The 16,982-nt window shown below is 39.4% G+C and overlaps 1 protein-coding gene across 3 annotated transcripts; it reads right to left on the bottom strand.

Annotated features, from left to right (window-relative positions):
• Positions 1–12,973: 12,973 nt before the first annotated feature.
• rpl35a (ribosomal protein L35a) lies at positions 12,974–16,831 on the bottom strand. 3 transcript variants are annotated; one of them, XM_012962901.2, is made up of 5 exons: positions 16,337–16,819; positions 15,535–15,577; positions 14,636–14,788; positions 13,601–13,745; positions 12,974–13,039 (listed from the first exon to the last, which is right to left on the bottom strand). In XM_012962901.2, exons 2-5 carry the CDS (start codon positions 15,543–15,545, stop codon positions 13,016–13,018), a joined length of 333 nt encoding a protein of 110 aa, XP_012818355.1. In that variant the 5' UTR covers positions 15,546–15,577; positions 16,337–16,819; the 3' UTR covers positions 12,974–13,015. The 3 variants fall into 3 exon arrangements, with proteins under 3 accessions (XP_012818355.1, XP_012818356.1, NP_001005134.1); XM_012962902.2 differs by having other exon boundaries at positions 16,314–16,806; NM_001005134.2 differs by having other exon boundaries at positions 12,977–13,039; positions 16,803–16,831.
• Positions 16,832–16,982: the final 151 nt, after the last annotated feature.

Genomic DNA, 16,982 nt, shown 5'->3' with positions numbered 1-16,982 from the left:
TCGGGTGCAGGCACAAGTAGCAGGCGTAGGGCTGAATTTTCGGCACGCGTTTTTCCGCTTACAGAAAAAATCAGCCCTACGCCATGTGTGGCATCAGCCTAAAGCTGTAAGATTGGCAGCAGTTTCAATTTCCCCATTAAAGTCAATTGGTGAAATTTGATTGGCTGTTGTTGACCCCTCCCACTTTGGGTCATTCATGATTATGTTTTCAAGTTTAGGGAGTGTAGCCTCAAAGCTGTAAGAGTGGGGTGTTCAAAGCGGCTCCACAAAAAGTCGGGGGGCGGGATCGCTTAGAAAAGCACAAGCAACCTGCTCTGCTATAGGCGGAAGAAGTGTGGAGAGTTTGGGTGTTGTACCCCTAAAACCAGGGCTGTGGAGTCGGAGTCGGAGGCAATTTTGGGTACCTGGAGTCGGAGTCGGCAAAAAATGAACCAACTCCGACTCCTACTAAATTTAAATGGGAATAAAAAAAAAAAATAAAGCAAGTTTAAATGTCCCAATTCACAAACAGTCATAATTAATTACTTCTCTGCTATAAGAATAAAGCCCAATGCACGCAGTGCATAAACCAACACGTTGAGCGACCATGAAGCTTTTCATTGACTGTATGCTTCACTAAATGGGACGTAACGCACAGTTAAGGTGCGGCAGCTCCACTGCGTCGTGTTCCTCTGTTACAGGGAACCCAATGCCCACTGTGAACCCAGCCTAACTCTCACTGATAACTAATTAAGTAAAAAAAATTTGCAGGACTAGAAATACTTGTATACATGAAGGGAATGGGTAGTCAATAGTTTAAAGGAACAGTAACACCAAAAAATGAAAGTGTATAAAAGTAACTAAAATATAATGTGCTGCTGCCCTGCACTGTGTGTTTACTTCAGAAAATCTACTATAGTTTATATAAATAAGCTGCTGTGTAGTATGGGGGCAGCCATTCCTGCACTGGTACAGCTGGGGTGTTTGCTACAGAAACCCTACTATAGTTTATATAAATACCCCGCTGTGTAGCCCCAGGGGCAGCCATTCCTGCACTGGTACAGCTGGGGTGTTTGTTACAGAAACCCTACTATAGTTTATATAAATACCCCGCTGTGTAGCCCCGGGGGCAGCCGTTCCTGCACTGGTACAGTGGTATAGTTTATAAACTATAGTAGGGTTTCTGTAGCAAACACCCCAGCTGTACCAGTGCAGGAATGGCTGCCCCCGGGGCTGCACAGCAACTTATTATATAAATTATAGTAGTGTTACTGTAGCAAACACACCAGTTTTACCAGTGCAGGGCAACAGTACATTATATTTTTATTACTTTAAAGCTCTTTTATTTTTTGGTGTTACTGTTCCTTTAAGACTGAAGCTTTAAAACATTTGAAAAACTGCTGTAATTCAGCTGTAATGTTAGCTTAAACTTTAAACATGACTATGGGATTCTAGGGAAATCATTAGAAGTAGGAGTATAGATAAAATTGTCTATCAGTTTATTATCAGTTCAGTTGTGTTTTAAGTGCCCCTTCCCCTTCCTGGATGTATAAAATACATTAGCATATTAAAAACAGAGGAGTCGGAGTCGGAAGTATCAGAAACTGAGGAGTCGGAGTCGGAGAATTTATCTACCGACTCCACAGCCCTGCCTAAAACTATAGGAGGAGTAGCATTTAGGAAATGGGGGGTGCTAAGAAAAAGAAGAAGAAAAAGCTGAAGTGGAAGAACAGTTTTTCAACCCAACATAAATACAAGCTTTGATGCCAATGTATCAAGCACTGGCCAACATGGTGAATCTGACAGCAGATTATTTTTTTCAAAACAGACCGATATTCATAGTACATGGGTCACCATACATGCACAGATAGTCACACATAATTTAAACTAAAAGTACCCTAGGCAAGAGTATGAATGGATTTATTATTAACTCAGGAACTGTAACTGCTTTCAGTATGCTTTGTGCTTTCCTTTCATGAGATTCCTTTATTTGAGTACATGCCAACACCTGCATACTGCCTTCCCTGGTACGCCTGAGGCAGGGATTTCACCTTTCACCTCTGCTTTTAACCCTCGCAGATATATTTTATTTATACAGCACCATGTACACATGATGCAAAATATAAATAAAAATATAAAAAGAATACATGGCTCCTATGTTGCAAACTGAGCATTTGTGGCTCTATTTTATGTTACCTTAAAGGAACAGTAACACTAAAATATAAAATTGTTTTAAAATAATTAAAATATAATGTACTGTTGCCCTGCACTGGTAAAAGTTGTGTGTTTGCTTCAGAAAGACTATTTAGTAGTAGTAGTAGTTTATATAAATACCCTGCTGTGTAGCCATGGGGGCAGCCATTTAAATTGAAAAAAGGAGAAAAGGCACAGGTTACATAAGAAGATAACAGATAACTGTGTAGAATACAATGGGAATCTATGCTACTTATCTGTTATCTGCTTAGTAACCTGTGCCTTTTCTCCTTTTTTCAATTTAAATGGCTGCTCCCATGGCTACACAGCAGGGTATTTATATAAACTATAGTAGTGTTTCTGTAGAAAACACACAACTTTTACCAGTGCAGGGCAATAGTACATAATATATTAATTATTTTTATGCACTTTCATTTTTTGGTGATACTGTTCCTTTAACGCTGCTCATTGGCTTCCACCTTTACTTGCTATTGCTGATCAATTATTCAAAAACAGTAGAATATTCATTTTAGTGGACCAGTCACCATAAGAAATAATTTATTTCTATCATTTGGGTTTCATGTTTAAAGGAACAGTAACACCAAAAAAGAAAAGTGTATAAAAATAATTAGAATATAATGTACCACTGCCCTACATTGGTAAAACTGTGTGTTTGCCTTAGAAAGTTTATATAAACAAAGCTGCTGTGTAGCCATGGGGGCAGCCATTCAAAGGAGAAAAGGCACAGGCACATAGCTGATAACAGATAAAACACTATTGTATTATACAGAACTTATCTGTTATCTGCTATGTAACCTGTGCCTTTTCTCCTTTTTTCCAGCTTGAATGGCTGCCCCCGGGGCTACACAGCAGCTTATTATATAAATTATAGTAGTGTTACTGTAGCAAACACACCAGTTTTACCAGTGCAGGGCAACAGCACATTATATTTTAATTACTTCAAAAAACTTTCAAACTGTGGTGTTACTGTTCCGTTAATTTGAAAAGGACTTTTATTATATAGTTTTTTATGTCTGGGTGACAGGTCCCCTTTAAACATATGCATTAGTAGACATAACACCGGCCCCAGCTGAAAGAACATTACTATGTTTTCTCTTTATACAAGCCAAAAGACTAATAACCCTCAAATGGAAATCAGAACACCCACCAAAAAAAACCCAATGGATAGACCTCATTAACAGCTCAGTCCCCCTATACCACTTGACATACCTTAGCAGAGGATGCCCCCAAAAGTTCCACAAAGTGTGGACCCCATGGATAACTGAACATCTACCTGCATTATTACCATAAAGGAGAGTCAGCCCCCCTCCCTTAACCCTACACCCCCCCCCCCTCCCCCCCCCACCCTTTCCCCCTCTCCCCCCCCCTCGGAAACAACAGTAAACAATATAAGTTGGGAAACAGTTTATTAACATAAATATAAGTTAACGGCAAAATACAGCTGTCTACACATCCACCTATGTTTAGGCTGTAAATGCCTTGTTTGAATCATTGTAAGGAAACTCAATGCCTGTACCAAATGCTACATAAGTAAGTCATTGTTCAGACTGCCTGTACCAAGAACCGTAACATGCTATTTTATTTATTTCCACTCTTTCCTATCCCGTCTCTCTTCTTCGTTTTCTTTCTTTATGGTAAATAAAACTCAATAAAAACAATTTAAAAAAAAAAAAACATGCATTGGTAATGTGCAGGTCGACAAATCAACAACCCACACTCAACCCCAAACTGCTGTTTCCAGCCCAACCCGCAATGGACCTCTAATAATAGAACCACTTCTGACATCACAAAGGGGGCAGGGCAGGCATGTTTGTATAAATAGAGGCTTCCAGAGGCAGAAGTAGGGTTGCCATCTGTCCGGTTTTGACCCGGGCAGCCTGGTTTTCAGCCAATAGCCGATCACCTCATCATAGCCTCGCCCCGTGATGTGATGGCCCTGCCTCCTCCTCGCCCCCTGCAAGGTTGTGGACAAAAGAGGAGCTCATCTTGAACCTGCCCATGACCCGCCAATATTGTGTGTGCCGGCTCAAACCTGCCCAACTTGTGGGTGTATTTTCGTGTTTAAATATAAATAATTTTATATGCATTATAACCACCCTTTCTAGGTATTTTCGCAGCCCACTGTGCCCTGTGGTTTTTGTGTACATAGATTCAGTGCCTTATCTGGCTTTCTATGGGATATCTGCTTGACTGTATAAAAATTAATATAATGACATTGTTCACTTGTATGCCATTTTATATTCCAGTCACGCAGTATTTCATAAACAATGGTTTCCTAGAAAAATATTTTTTATATAGTTTACATTTTACTGAATAACAAATTATACATTGGCATTTATTTGGTGTTATTTTTATTTAAAACCACTAAATGTTTTTTTAAATGGGAAAAAAAATAAGACTGCATTCTGTTTCTCCTTTACAAACTTGTCTCCAAGAAAGCAGCAGGGTTTTAGCTCCCCCACCACTTTTATAAGTACAATCAGTGACCAGCACTTAACCAGTTTATCAAAAATCCTGGATGGGCACAGAGGAAAAGGTTTTGTTAGTTGGGAAAGGCCAGCTCTAATAATGGAAGTTAAAGGGATTTTGTCATGATTTTTATGGTGTACTTTTTATTTCTAAATTACACTGTTTACATAGCAAATAATTCACTCTGCCATTTAAAATTGTATTCTTGAACCAACAAATGTATTTTTTTAGTTGTAATGTTGGTGTGCAGGTGCCATCTCAGTGCATTGTGCCTGATTCTGAGCTTTCAGAAGCTTAAATATGCTATTATTATAGGGGTTGAATATTATGATGAGCCACCTTCTGCAGCAATAACAGGTAAGTATATGTCAGCTTTGCTCACTGTCCAGGGGTGAGATTTGCTCGAGGTAGTTCAGGTTAGTGGGTATTCACTATTTTGTTCTCAAGCCACTCCAATGCCACTTTATCCTTGTGTTTGGGATAATTTTGCTGCTACCCAAAGCTTTTTTAACAGACTAAAACAGGTTTTCTTCGATTATTTGACTGGATTTTGCACCATCCATTCTTCTTTTTGTTTTGATAAGATGCCCAGTCTCTGCTTTATTTCAAAACCGAAACAGCCTGGAGCAAGTCTGTCAGAAAAAATGATCCAAAGTCACTCCCAAAAAAATGCAAAACTGGTGCATTCATGGCTTGGAGGCAAGCTTTGGTTGCATAAAAAACAGGTGTACTGCCAAACAGAGCCTTCTGTAGGCTGCCAGTCCGTATAGGGGCTACCAAATAGCCAATAATGGCCCTTATTTGGCACCCCAGGAACTTTAAGTTTGTGTTGCTCCCCAGCTTTTTTTACATTTAAGTGTAGCTCAAAGGTAAAAAAAAGGTTGTTGATCCCTGCTCTACCCCATTAGAGCTCTGAAAAGGTAAGAGCAGTGGGTGAATGAACAGCATGAGGCTGTCATAGGCAGTATGCACCCTAAAATGCCTGGCAAGTATAAATAGGACATTTCTAGAACACTTTGCCTAATAGATAAAGCAGCCCTTTAGAGGATACAGGAGTCAGAAAAATACACAATAAAAATACACATTAATGCAATAAGAACTAATAACAATAACAAATAAGGTAATTCACAAAAATCTAAAGACAATACCAAGAATCCAAAGAACCAAGAATCCAAAAGGCTTTTCCATAGTTATGTGACAAACCAAGGCCAGAAAACAATAGTCCACATAAAAAATGTAACAGCTGTGAAAATATTCATTATACACATTACTGGCCAATATCACCCAGGCACAAAGAATGCATATGCTTATTGCAAAATGTAAACAAAGATACATTTGATGTGAGATTTAACATGAATCAACATAAATCAAACAATTAGTTCACAATTTCACAATGAACTCACTCTTTACCCTTGTTGCAAACGCAACCGTTACTTGCTGTCAATATTTTGAAATGTTAGCATCTAAAATTAACATTTATCTGGAAAGGAAATGAATTTATTTCAGCTGCAACAAACAAAAGTTAATGGAGGTATCAATTTACCTACACAACAAAGCCGGCCTATTACAGCTTTGCAGGAGAATGGATGTATCAGATGCACATAATGCACCACTAATCTGGATCAGTTTGTGTAATATGGACACATTGCGAGGTAACTGTTACATATTACCACAAAGAATCTGCCAGCACCAATGACAGATAAATCCTTGTTTTTCATACCATACAAAGCTTGGTACACAGTCAGACACATATTACATATCTCCCCATATATTCCATATATTTAGTTTGGGTAGACAACAAAGAATTTCATAGTGGTGATGGACAATGCAACTTTTATGATTTGGCAAGGCAATATGCCCTCAGTGAACAGCAGAGATGACCAAGCAGCAGCCCTCCAGGTACCATCGCCCATCTCAGGGTTGTGATGTAATAAAATGCACTTAGTTTGCCCAGGTTTATAAGCAAACATCTTATTGGTTTCTATACAGGGCTTACCAAACATGGGCAAACTTAGCACCTTGTATTACATATGGGTGTAAGTGAGTGTAATGAGTGGTGGGAACTATAGTTGGAAACCAGCTTGTGGGTAGGTTGAACCCAAAACCCTGCTGAAGCAGAGGGGTAGGTAGGATCCAGAGTTACAGCAATGGGCAATAGAATAGGAGCCCACCACACCACACAGTAAAGTTAGTTATAAAAAGACAAAATAAGTAGGTAATGACACCCCAAGCACATTATATAAGGGTTAGGATGCATGCAGGGTAACTACGTTGTCAATTTGTAATAACCCTCATTTGGTAACATAAATGGCATGCCAATTTCATGTATTGTTTTCCTTTAAAACAAAGTGTGATAAATCCAATCTTAATTCCATGTAAGATTCCCTACAACACATGGCACAATACACGAAGTGCTGATTTCATCCATGTCTCAATAAATACAGTGCCAGTTTCATGTATACCACCCTCATAACAAATTGAAAGATCCATAAAGTACCAACTTCATGTACAATACCCTAAGAACATACGGTGAGCTAAATCTAATACCAATTCTAAATAGGGATACACCAAATCCATGATATGGTTCAGGATTAGGCTTTTTTTAAGCAGGATATGGCAGAATCCATGTTCCTGGCCAAACCGAATCCTTAACCCTTTTACTGCCAGCTGTTTTGGTCAAAGCGGAACTTGTATTGCCAGACAGTTTTTGAACATTTTGCACTGTTTCACTTTAGGGGCCTTTCCTCGGGGGACTTTTAGTTTACCCAGGAAAACAATATATCGTTTTTTCAGAACAACCTAAGCTTTCAAAATATGGTAGAATATTCCAATTCTGTAAGAAGATATAGGCTTCTAAATGTCTAAAAATGCAAAAAAATCTAATTTTCCATAATATAAACACACATACTAGAAACAAAAATTATTTTATGCACGAATATACAACTGATTTGGAAAGTCCCATGTCTCCTGAACGTGCCAATACCAAATATATATAGTTTTATGGAGATTTCTCACTTGTATAGGTCAAAAACTCCCAGCAGTACACTACCAAATTTCCAAAGCACTGCTCCAGAATGCTGCATACTTTAGATTTCAAGGCCAAAAATTCCACTAACAGAAGGTTTATCCCAGACAATTGTACATTTTTGGAAAGAACAGATTCTGGGGAATACAGAATAGGCACAACTGTCTGTCTACTCCAAACTATCAAATGCTTTCCTAAAGTTTTTGTTTTTTATCAAAATTTGTGATTTTTTTAAAAAATCGCTTCAAAGCTTCCAGTCTATAGTATCTTATCTCCTACAGGTCATAAAGTAACCAAATAAAACACCCTAAATATGAATGCCAGGGGTCCACTGAACAGTTTGATGCCCAATATGTATAGGTTTAGCTAAGTATGTGGCATGTAGGGGCCCCAATGTGAACATACCCCATATGTACTGTCATTTCAGCTCCTGCAAAATCAACACATTTACATCATTATATGTGGGATAAAGCTAGTAAAAAGTATGCTCACCCTTAGAAAGTCATATATTTTTGGAAAGTACACATTCCCCCGAATCTAAAATGGGTACCCATGTCTTTCTACTCCAAAGTACCAAGCCGCACAGCTTTTCTAAAGTTAGCAATTTTGATGACATTTCCAAAAATCCCCTCAAAGCTTCCACTTTGCAGCATCTTATATCCCACATAGCATTAGGTACCAAGATAAAACACCCCGAATTTGAACACCAGGGGTCCACTGAACAGTTTGATGCCCAATATGTATAGGTTTACCTAAGTATGTGGCATGTAGGGGCCCCAATGTGAACATACCCCCATATGTACTGTCATTTCAGCTCCTGCAAAATCAACACATTTACATCATTATATGTGGGATAAAGCTACAAAAAAGTACGCTCACCCCAGAAAGTCATATATTTTTGGAAAGTACACATTCCCCCGAATCTAAAATGGGTACCCATGTCTTTCTACTCCAAAGTACCAAGCCGCACAGCTTTTCTAAATTAGCAATTTTGATGACATTTCCAAAAATCCCTTCAAAGCTTCCACTGCAGCATCTTATCTCCCACATAGCATTAGGTACCAAGATAAAACACCCTGAATTTGAACGCCAGGGGTCCACTGAACAGTTTGATGCCCAATATGTATAGGTTTACCTAAGTATGTGGCATGTAGGGGCCCCAATGGGAACATACCCCCATATGATCTATCATTTCAGCTCCTGCAAAATCAACACATTTACATCCTTTATGTGGGATAATGCTACAAAAAAAGTACGCTCACCCCAGAAAGCCATATATTTTTGGAAAGTACACATCCCCCCGAATCTATAATGGGTAAACATTTCTTCTTGCTTCAAAGTACCAAGCTGTAAAGCTTTCCTAAGTTTGCAGATTTATATGACATTTCGAAAATCGCATAAAAATGTTGCAATTTGCCGCATTTATCTCTCACAATTTCTTGATAAAGATCAGATAAAGACAAATCACCCCAAATAGGAACACCAGAGGTCTACTGAACAGTTTGATGCCCAATATGCATAGTCTGCGGTATGTACTGACCCCAATACTCCATGTTTCCAATGTGAGCTTCAGCTTGTAAGCCTAAGGCTAAGGGCACATGCAGGAAAACTAACTTTTGGACAAAATCTGAAATAGTATTTTCTGTAGGTCCATAGTAGAATTCAGATAATCAAGTCCCAAATGAACTCATAAGAAAAGTACAGCATGCCACCTTGTGGAGACACAATATATTTTATAGGACCTGGTCTGGTGTATAAAAACGAATCACCTGCAAATGCTTTTCTGCTGGCAATAAGGTAAATCACTGGTGGGAAAACATATGTGCTGCTTTGGCAATATCGCCAAGCGAGTGGATCTGCCAGTGTATGGGGTCCTTAAGAGTCAGAGATGATCTTGCTTTGTGTCTTGGACTAAGAAAACATGCACCCCTGTGCTTGTCCTAATATACACACTATAATAAGAAGCATAGTAACCATTTGAAATGTTTACAATCTTAGTACTTTTAGAGTGTGGTAATAAAAGTTAAATTATACTTTTCCCCACATGCAATGGGTGGGGAGGTGAAGTTCAACAGTTACGTGTGGTAATTACTCCTCCTGTGGTTTCCTTTTTTATGTCATATCTTGAAGTATAATATTCCAATATTGCCTGAAGTTTTTCATCCATCAGAAAAGAAAAAAATAAAACCCTTTCTTTTATTATCTCCATTTCCTAGAACAGTCCCTGAATTAACTTAAGGTCCCCATACACAGGCCGATTCTAGCTGCCAATATCGGTCCCTTAGACTGATTCGCCAGCTAATCGGCCTGTGTATGGGGACTACCGACGGGAGTGCCCGACCGATATTTGGCCTGAAATTGGACAGGGGGCAGGTTAAAAAATCTAGTCGGATCAGGGACCGCATCAACGAGTCGATGCGGTCCCTGATCCGACTAGATTTTTTAACCTGCCCGATTTTGCCTATACCCGTCGTTATAATTCGATCGTTTGGCCCCAGGGCCAAATGATCAAATTATCCTGGATTCTCCCAATATTGCCCACCCGTAGATCTGAAGGTGTATGGGCACCTTTATTTGCAGGCCTGAATGGGGCTACAGCAAAGGGGTGGCTCACATTTAATGGACAAGGAAAGTCAAAATCTATTAAGCACACTATTAAATAGTACTACTATTGCTATGTAAAAATGCTATATTTCTGGCTTGCCTAATGAAAGATTTACTGAGATACACTTACTACAGTCTTTTCAGTGAACGGCGCAGCCATCTTTACTAGGGATGCCCACTTCCTTTCCCCTCACTACTCTCTACTGCACATGTGTCCCCAGCAGCCCCCCCCCCGCTCCCCCAGCAGCTGCAGGCTGCGTCTCACACACCAACTACAGCCCGCTCCGGCTCACACGACAACTCCAACACCACCACCCGCTCCCCCAGCACATGCAGGCTGCGTCTTACACACCAACTACAACTACTAACCCCCCCATCCGGTCTGCTCTTGCAAAAGGTGGCAGGGCAGCAGGAAAACATCAGCAAAGGTACCCGCTCCCCCCAGCACCTGCTGGCGTCCTCTTCTTAAGCGAGCAGCTCGCCGCTACATGCACTTCTTATAAAGGTGTCACCATGGCAACCAGACACTCCTGCTTGTGCGCATGTGCTTACTATAGTCCTGGTCGTAGTGTCTGTGCAGGAGCATTGCATTATGGGAATCTTCTCTACCCAGCTCAGCATTTTTTTCTTCCTGTTTGGCTTCTGATCATCTGAACTATTGAAATATGGGGAGACTTAAGGGCACTATTGAGAGAACTGAAGGTATGCCTGCAGCTTGAGATTAACTCTTTACTAGCCTTTCCTTCTCCTTTAAGTATTAATGTCCCATTCCTAGCAACTTTGGAATTGCTCTTAATTTTTTTTTTTAGTTTTGTAATTGTTTGCCCTCTTCTTAGTTAACAAATGGGGATGTCACTGACGTTACTGTTATTTTTCTTATCTTCGTATTAAGACCCTTTTTCGATTCATATTCCATTTTCTCATTCAAACTTCTGCCTGGTTGCTAGGATAATACCACAGCAACCAGATAGCTGCTGAAATACCAAACTCAAGAGCTGCTGAACAAAAAGCTTTACCTGAAAACCTAAATTAAAAATGAAAACCAAAAATAAATTGTCTCAGAAAATCAATATCTATGTCATACTAAAAGTTCATTTAAGGTGAACTACCTCCTTAAAGCAAAAGGAGGGAAGGGTTGCCATTACAGATGGGGGCCTGTCGAGAGTTTGTTAGTATATGGATTAGAGTCACAGTACAGTCCAATTCACAGTTCTAAAAATGAACATGACTTGCTGTGGGAATATGAGAGGCATTTTGGTTGACCATGGGCATTGGGACAGGTAGAAAATGATGTGGCCGGCCTTCCTCCATATGTGAGCATAGGTCCATAAAAACAGAGCACTAGTAGCCAGGGCTTTACCTGCCATGGGGCCTGGTAAACATTTGCTTAAATGGCAACAGGAGCACAGTGCTATTAGCCTGTACACCTGGTGGGGGAAGATTTTTGGTATGATTGATGCTCTTTAGGGGCTCATGTTTATTCTCATTCAGCGCAGGCAACAAAATGCCTGGAGTTCCCTTTCCACCTGCATTAACACAAGTGACCAGTGGGAAGACACATGCATAAGCACAAGGGAACTCCAGACATCACTCACATTGGACATTTAGTTGTTTGCGATAAATCTCCAATACCAAAGGCGACAAACTGTCCCTTGTTACCTTGTCAGTGTAAGTCTTGCCAGTCAGTGCCACTCTAGCGACAATCTGCCCATGTTGTCAGGACAAGGACAGAAGGGCTGTATACCTTTCATGGTGCTCTAATCACACCAATATCACCCATCTGTAGTTGGAGATAATGGGGAAAGGCCTGTTCACCAAATGATCATTAAATGCATTCTCAGCGTTAAGGCGAAGACACATTTTGTTAGCTGCAGTGAAAAAAAAAATTTGGTCCCGGTGATTTTTCCCGCCATAGGGTACTGTATAAGTCGCTGTGACTAATCACGCGGTTTAGTGTCAGCGTGAGGTGGCCATACAGGGGCAGTTTTTAGCCGATTTGGCCCCTTCAAATAAAATCTGCAGCTTACCTGCCCATGTATGGAGCCCTTTGATGGACCTGCCTGACCAATAAGGGCTTAAAGGTTTAAAAATCAGGGCAAGGACAACATCGACTTGATGTCTCTTGATGCTCTCCCTGACGGCGTGTATCCCCAAGCATCTTGATCCAATTGTTTGGCCCTAAGGCCAAAGAATGGGATATGCCGATAATGCCCACAAACTCACTAATTAGGCAGATCTTTAGATGTATGGCCAGCTTTAGACTTGCAGATTTTACACAAATGAACATTTAAGTCCAAGTTGTTCAAAAGAACCACAGGAAGAAGGTAAGAGGGCAACATTTTACAGCAATTTTTGCATATTGGCACCCCTCTAATTTGTCTTTACTCATCCAAAAATCCAGAGCCTTGTTTTGCCATACATTTGTTGATATTATCTTTACCAATAAAGGAAAGGTGCGACAAACACAAAACCCCAACAAAAGGTTGCTTTTCCAGCAATATACAAGAGTTCTGCAATAACCCAAAATCAGAGTGTGTGCACATATGTTGGAGAAAAACCACAGCGGAATAGATAGGATCACATGGATAGGTAAGCACATTTCAGAATGCTTTTGCTTGCCTTGGGAGAGGGTGGGGGGTTTCCTCTGAGTGTTTAGAGAAGTCTCAAAAACAACACAAAAAATAGAAAAGATCTAGAATGTTTCTTTTTATTTTTTCTTAACATTTAGATCCTTGATGGGTAAAGCATCTGAAAAGAAAAAAGAGAGAGAGGTCAGAAACATTAATTGAAAAAGCACAGTAAATCTTAAGTCATTTTGCAATGTGCAAAAATAATCCCTCAACCCTAGGATTTTGTATACACAAAAGCGATTTAACATTTTACATGCCAGCAAAAGACTACAATACAGGCATAAAAGTACCATGGGGCCAGAGTTAGAGTTTACATTTCTTGGTCTTAGTTTGATCAATGTCTGAAAAAAAATGGCATGGCTAAATCAGAGACAGCAAACAAATGGCTTTAACACATATACAGTTATACAAGGAAAAAACTTTTTTTGCAACTTTGTGTCCCCTTAGGCATTAGTACAATGACACAAAGGACCCAGAATGGAAAAAAAAATTGTCCTCAGGTGGAAATGGTGGTGGGATGTCAACTCTCAAAACTTGGCTTTCAGTTATTGGGTTCTTCTTTTCAAACACAAGCTAAGTTTTGCACCAAGGGCCATGACAGCAGTGGTACCATATCTTTACATTATGTATTCATATACAGAGGTCTTTTCACTTTCCACCAACAGATGCAATCACTTACCACACGGATCCTGTGTCCAATGGCTTTAGCTGGGAGGTTAGAGCGGAACTTGGCACGGACCATGCCACTGTTTCCATGAGCTCGGGTCACCTTACCCCAGATCACACGAGTTCTGTTGGGCTTTCCACCAGGTGTCACTGTATTACTATAAAAAAAAAAAAAAAAGTTTGTAAACATTACATCTTGCAATTTTAAAACTCCAGCAGCAGTACATTTAACAGAAACAGGTTTGTCTCATTTTATTAAACATGCAAGTAGAAACATATTGCCACCCTCCAGTGATTGAACCTGTCCCACCCTTTAACTGCCTTTTTTAGTTGCCATTACCCAATGAGCTAAAATATTTTTGTACAGGTGCAAAAGTACACTATAAGAAACAAGCTTTCTATAAATTTTCAGTAAAAATCTCAGTTTAAGTTATCCTGCAAAAAGCAATACAAAGTATGAGAGGAATTTATACACTGCTTGCATGGCAAAATGTTACTCAAATATCCAAAGGAAAGTGAAATCTTTCGTCAAAATATATAATTCAACATGACAAAACTAATTTTGCTTTAAAAGTCTGACAGAAGGTCTACGTATAAATCAGCAAAGAACTATCATCCGTAACCTATACATGCATTAGGGTTTTTTCGTGTTTTTCTATTTTAGATTTCAGTCTTGAGGAAGAACAGTAAGCCAGTTCATAAAAATATCAGTCTACATATTCTTACATAAAAATATAAAAGTGAACTGAACTGGTAATCAAAATACTTCCATTCTTGGGAACCCATCCCCCACCACAAACACACACGGGCTGTTCAATTAGCTTTGCATTCTCTCACGTTTTTATGCATATTTCGGCTTTATGTGCCTGCACCTGAGCGTATTCCATTAATTCAGGTGCAGGCACATGTAGGAGCGCATGGCGCATATTTTCGGCAAGTGGTTTTCAGCTTGTCGAAAATATACACCATATGTATGGTGTGGCATTAACCTAACAGAAGAACAGTGCATATTCCAAGTGCTTGGTTCCCAAATGTAAAAGCGACTTACTTTTTTGCTTTGTACACATAGGCACATCTTTTTCCCAAGTAAAATTCTGTTTCATCTCGAGCATAGACTCCTTCAATTTTAAGAAGAGCTGTGTGCTCCCTCTGATTTCGAAGGCCTCGCTTGTAGCCAGCAAAAGTGGCTTTGCTCCACAATCTAAAATTAAATTTCAAAAATGTTATTAAACACATGGGAACTCTTCTATATCATCCCTCCCTTTTCAATAGGAAGAAATGCTTTTAAATACAATTTCTAAGTGGTCTTCTAAGCAATTTTATTTAAAAAAGGCACATTTAAATACACTCTGCAGAATACCAAGGTTTTAATTCTTACAGCGAAAGTTAAACAGGGTTAAAAAAATTAAATTGAAAACCTCAAAGAGTTTTGACTAATTTATAGTTCTAGGCGCTTTATTAACAGATATATACTGTAAGTGTAAATATATTTTCACTTCAAAATTAAATTGCAAGGGTTGTCAAAAGCGCACACTACAGTTTTACTTCATATCTCCTTTAAATCACAAATGGTATGAAAAAATATCAGTATCGAACTACAAACCAAATTTATGGCCCCCAGTCTGATCTGGGGCTCCAATATTTTTGTACGACATTTATATAAAATCTGGCAAACCCACATTGGTGCTCTACTTGGGTTATAAAACTAAACAGGTGAAATAACATAGGAATTTAGACATTATTAAACCTTATGCTGTGCCTAAGCAAGTGTCACATGCTGAAAGAATTTGAAGAAAATAAAAAGTAGAACCAAAAGGTAGGCTTGTCACTTTCATGTCACAATAACAACTAAGATTAGCTGAATCGCAGAAGTAAAGCAGCCTAAATAAGTGACATGTAAATAATTGCTTTACTACTATGATACAGAATTAGAAATATTGCTCATACCTTCCAGACATGTTGCTCTCCTAATGTCCAGATGCAGGCAGGACTGTAAAAAAAAAAAAAAAAAAAAAAAAAAAGACGTAGAAATATTTTTGTTAAACTGCAAGCTTTATGTGCTTTAATTATATTGCGTTTGATTTAATTACTTTCCCTGAGAAATGTCACAGGAAATAGATACAAACAGTGGCAAATGGAACCTCACAAATACCATAACACTATCTAAAAACATTTGGTGATGCATACACAGTTATGCATACACAGTTATGCAGACAGTTTCATTTGCAATCACATGTAACACTATGTCATTAAGAGTATTAATGATTCACTCCAAGTATTGGAGACCTTATTCTGGGTTAACATTTAAAGAGAAAGAGGTGGATCTTTTTCTCCAAGAGGCACGCCACAATCTTACCTGCATTTCCCAGGAGCCCTTATACCTATAGTCTTACCTGTGCACAATGCAGTAAAAAGTACCTATACTGTGCCTGTGCAAGGGATCCAGGTAAATACAGATAGATGGTGGTGTGACAGTTAGAAAGATGCCCACGGCCAACATATTGCTTCCCCTAGTAAATAAGACTACTTGTCCTTTTAAAGAAAATCTAGGACAAGATCAATATTATCTTTATGACACCTCTCTTAAATGAACAATAAAAACATCTTTCCAAATATGTCATATGAAACAAACATTTTCCCTTAACATGTGTGACTTTGCAATAGCAAAAAGCATGATCAGGAAGCACATCTCCAGCAGGCACACACCCGAGTGACCCCACAATTACCCGCTTACAAAGGCAGGACTTACGATCCTAAATTGGCTTTCCAGCAGCAGCTGACTTCTATAATAGAACTATACGAATAGGTGGCGGCAGAAAACCTATAGACAAGTACAAGCCAAGCTGCCCAGCACTTCAATTAGCCAAGCTTATTCCCCGTTTGTATTAAGGGACAACTACTACACAAAACTCGGCCTCTCAGCGAAGGGAAACTTCCTTAGGTGTCTGGCACAACTGTCGCCAAAAGAACAACTCGAAAACAAGTTTGCTGCAGTTGTACAGCTGCGAAAATAAGCCGGCAATGGGAAAATCCTATCAGCCTAGCTCCAATGCAATCCTCTCCGTATCCCAAACATCCCGTCTCCCACAGGCTCAAAGCCAGGCCCGGCAAATAACGCTCAAGTAGACGTCCCCGTTCATGTCGGTATTTCTCTCATACGACCCATTTAACTGTCCATTTTTCAGTATTAATATTTGACTATACACTAAGCTCACCCGCACTGGTAACCAAGATGGAGGAAAAGGAAGGGGGAGCGCTTTGCATGACGGGAAATTATGAACGTAGCATGCGTGAGGTGTCCATGTGACTGCCTAATGTAAAAGGGTAAAAAAAAAAAATAAATTAAACCCAATTTCAGGGCAATGAACTATGATCTCTAAGAGAATTGATTTTAA

The sequence above is a fragment of the Xenopus tropicalis genome, chromosome 5 (genome assembly GCF_000004195.4).
Source record: "Xenopus tropicalis strain Nigerian chromosome 5, UCB_Xtro_10.0, whole genome shotgun sequence".
Lineage (NCBI taxonomy): Eukaryota > Metazoa > Chordata > Amphibia > Anura > Pipidae > Xenopus > Xenopus tropicalis.
This window is presented reverse-complemented; position numbering and strand designations above follow the sequence as displayed.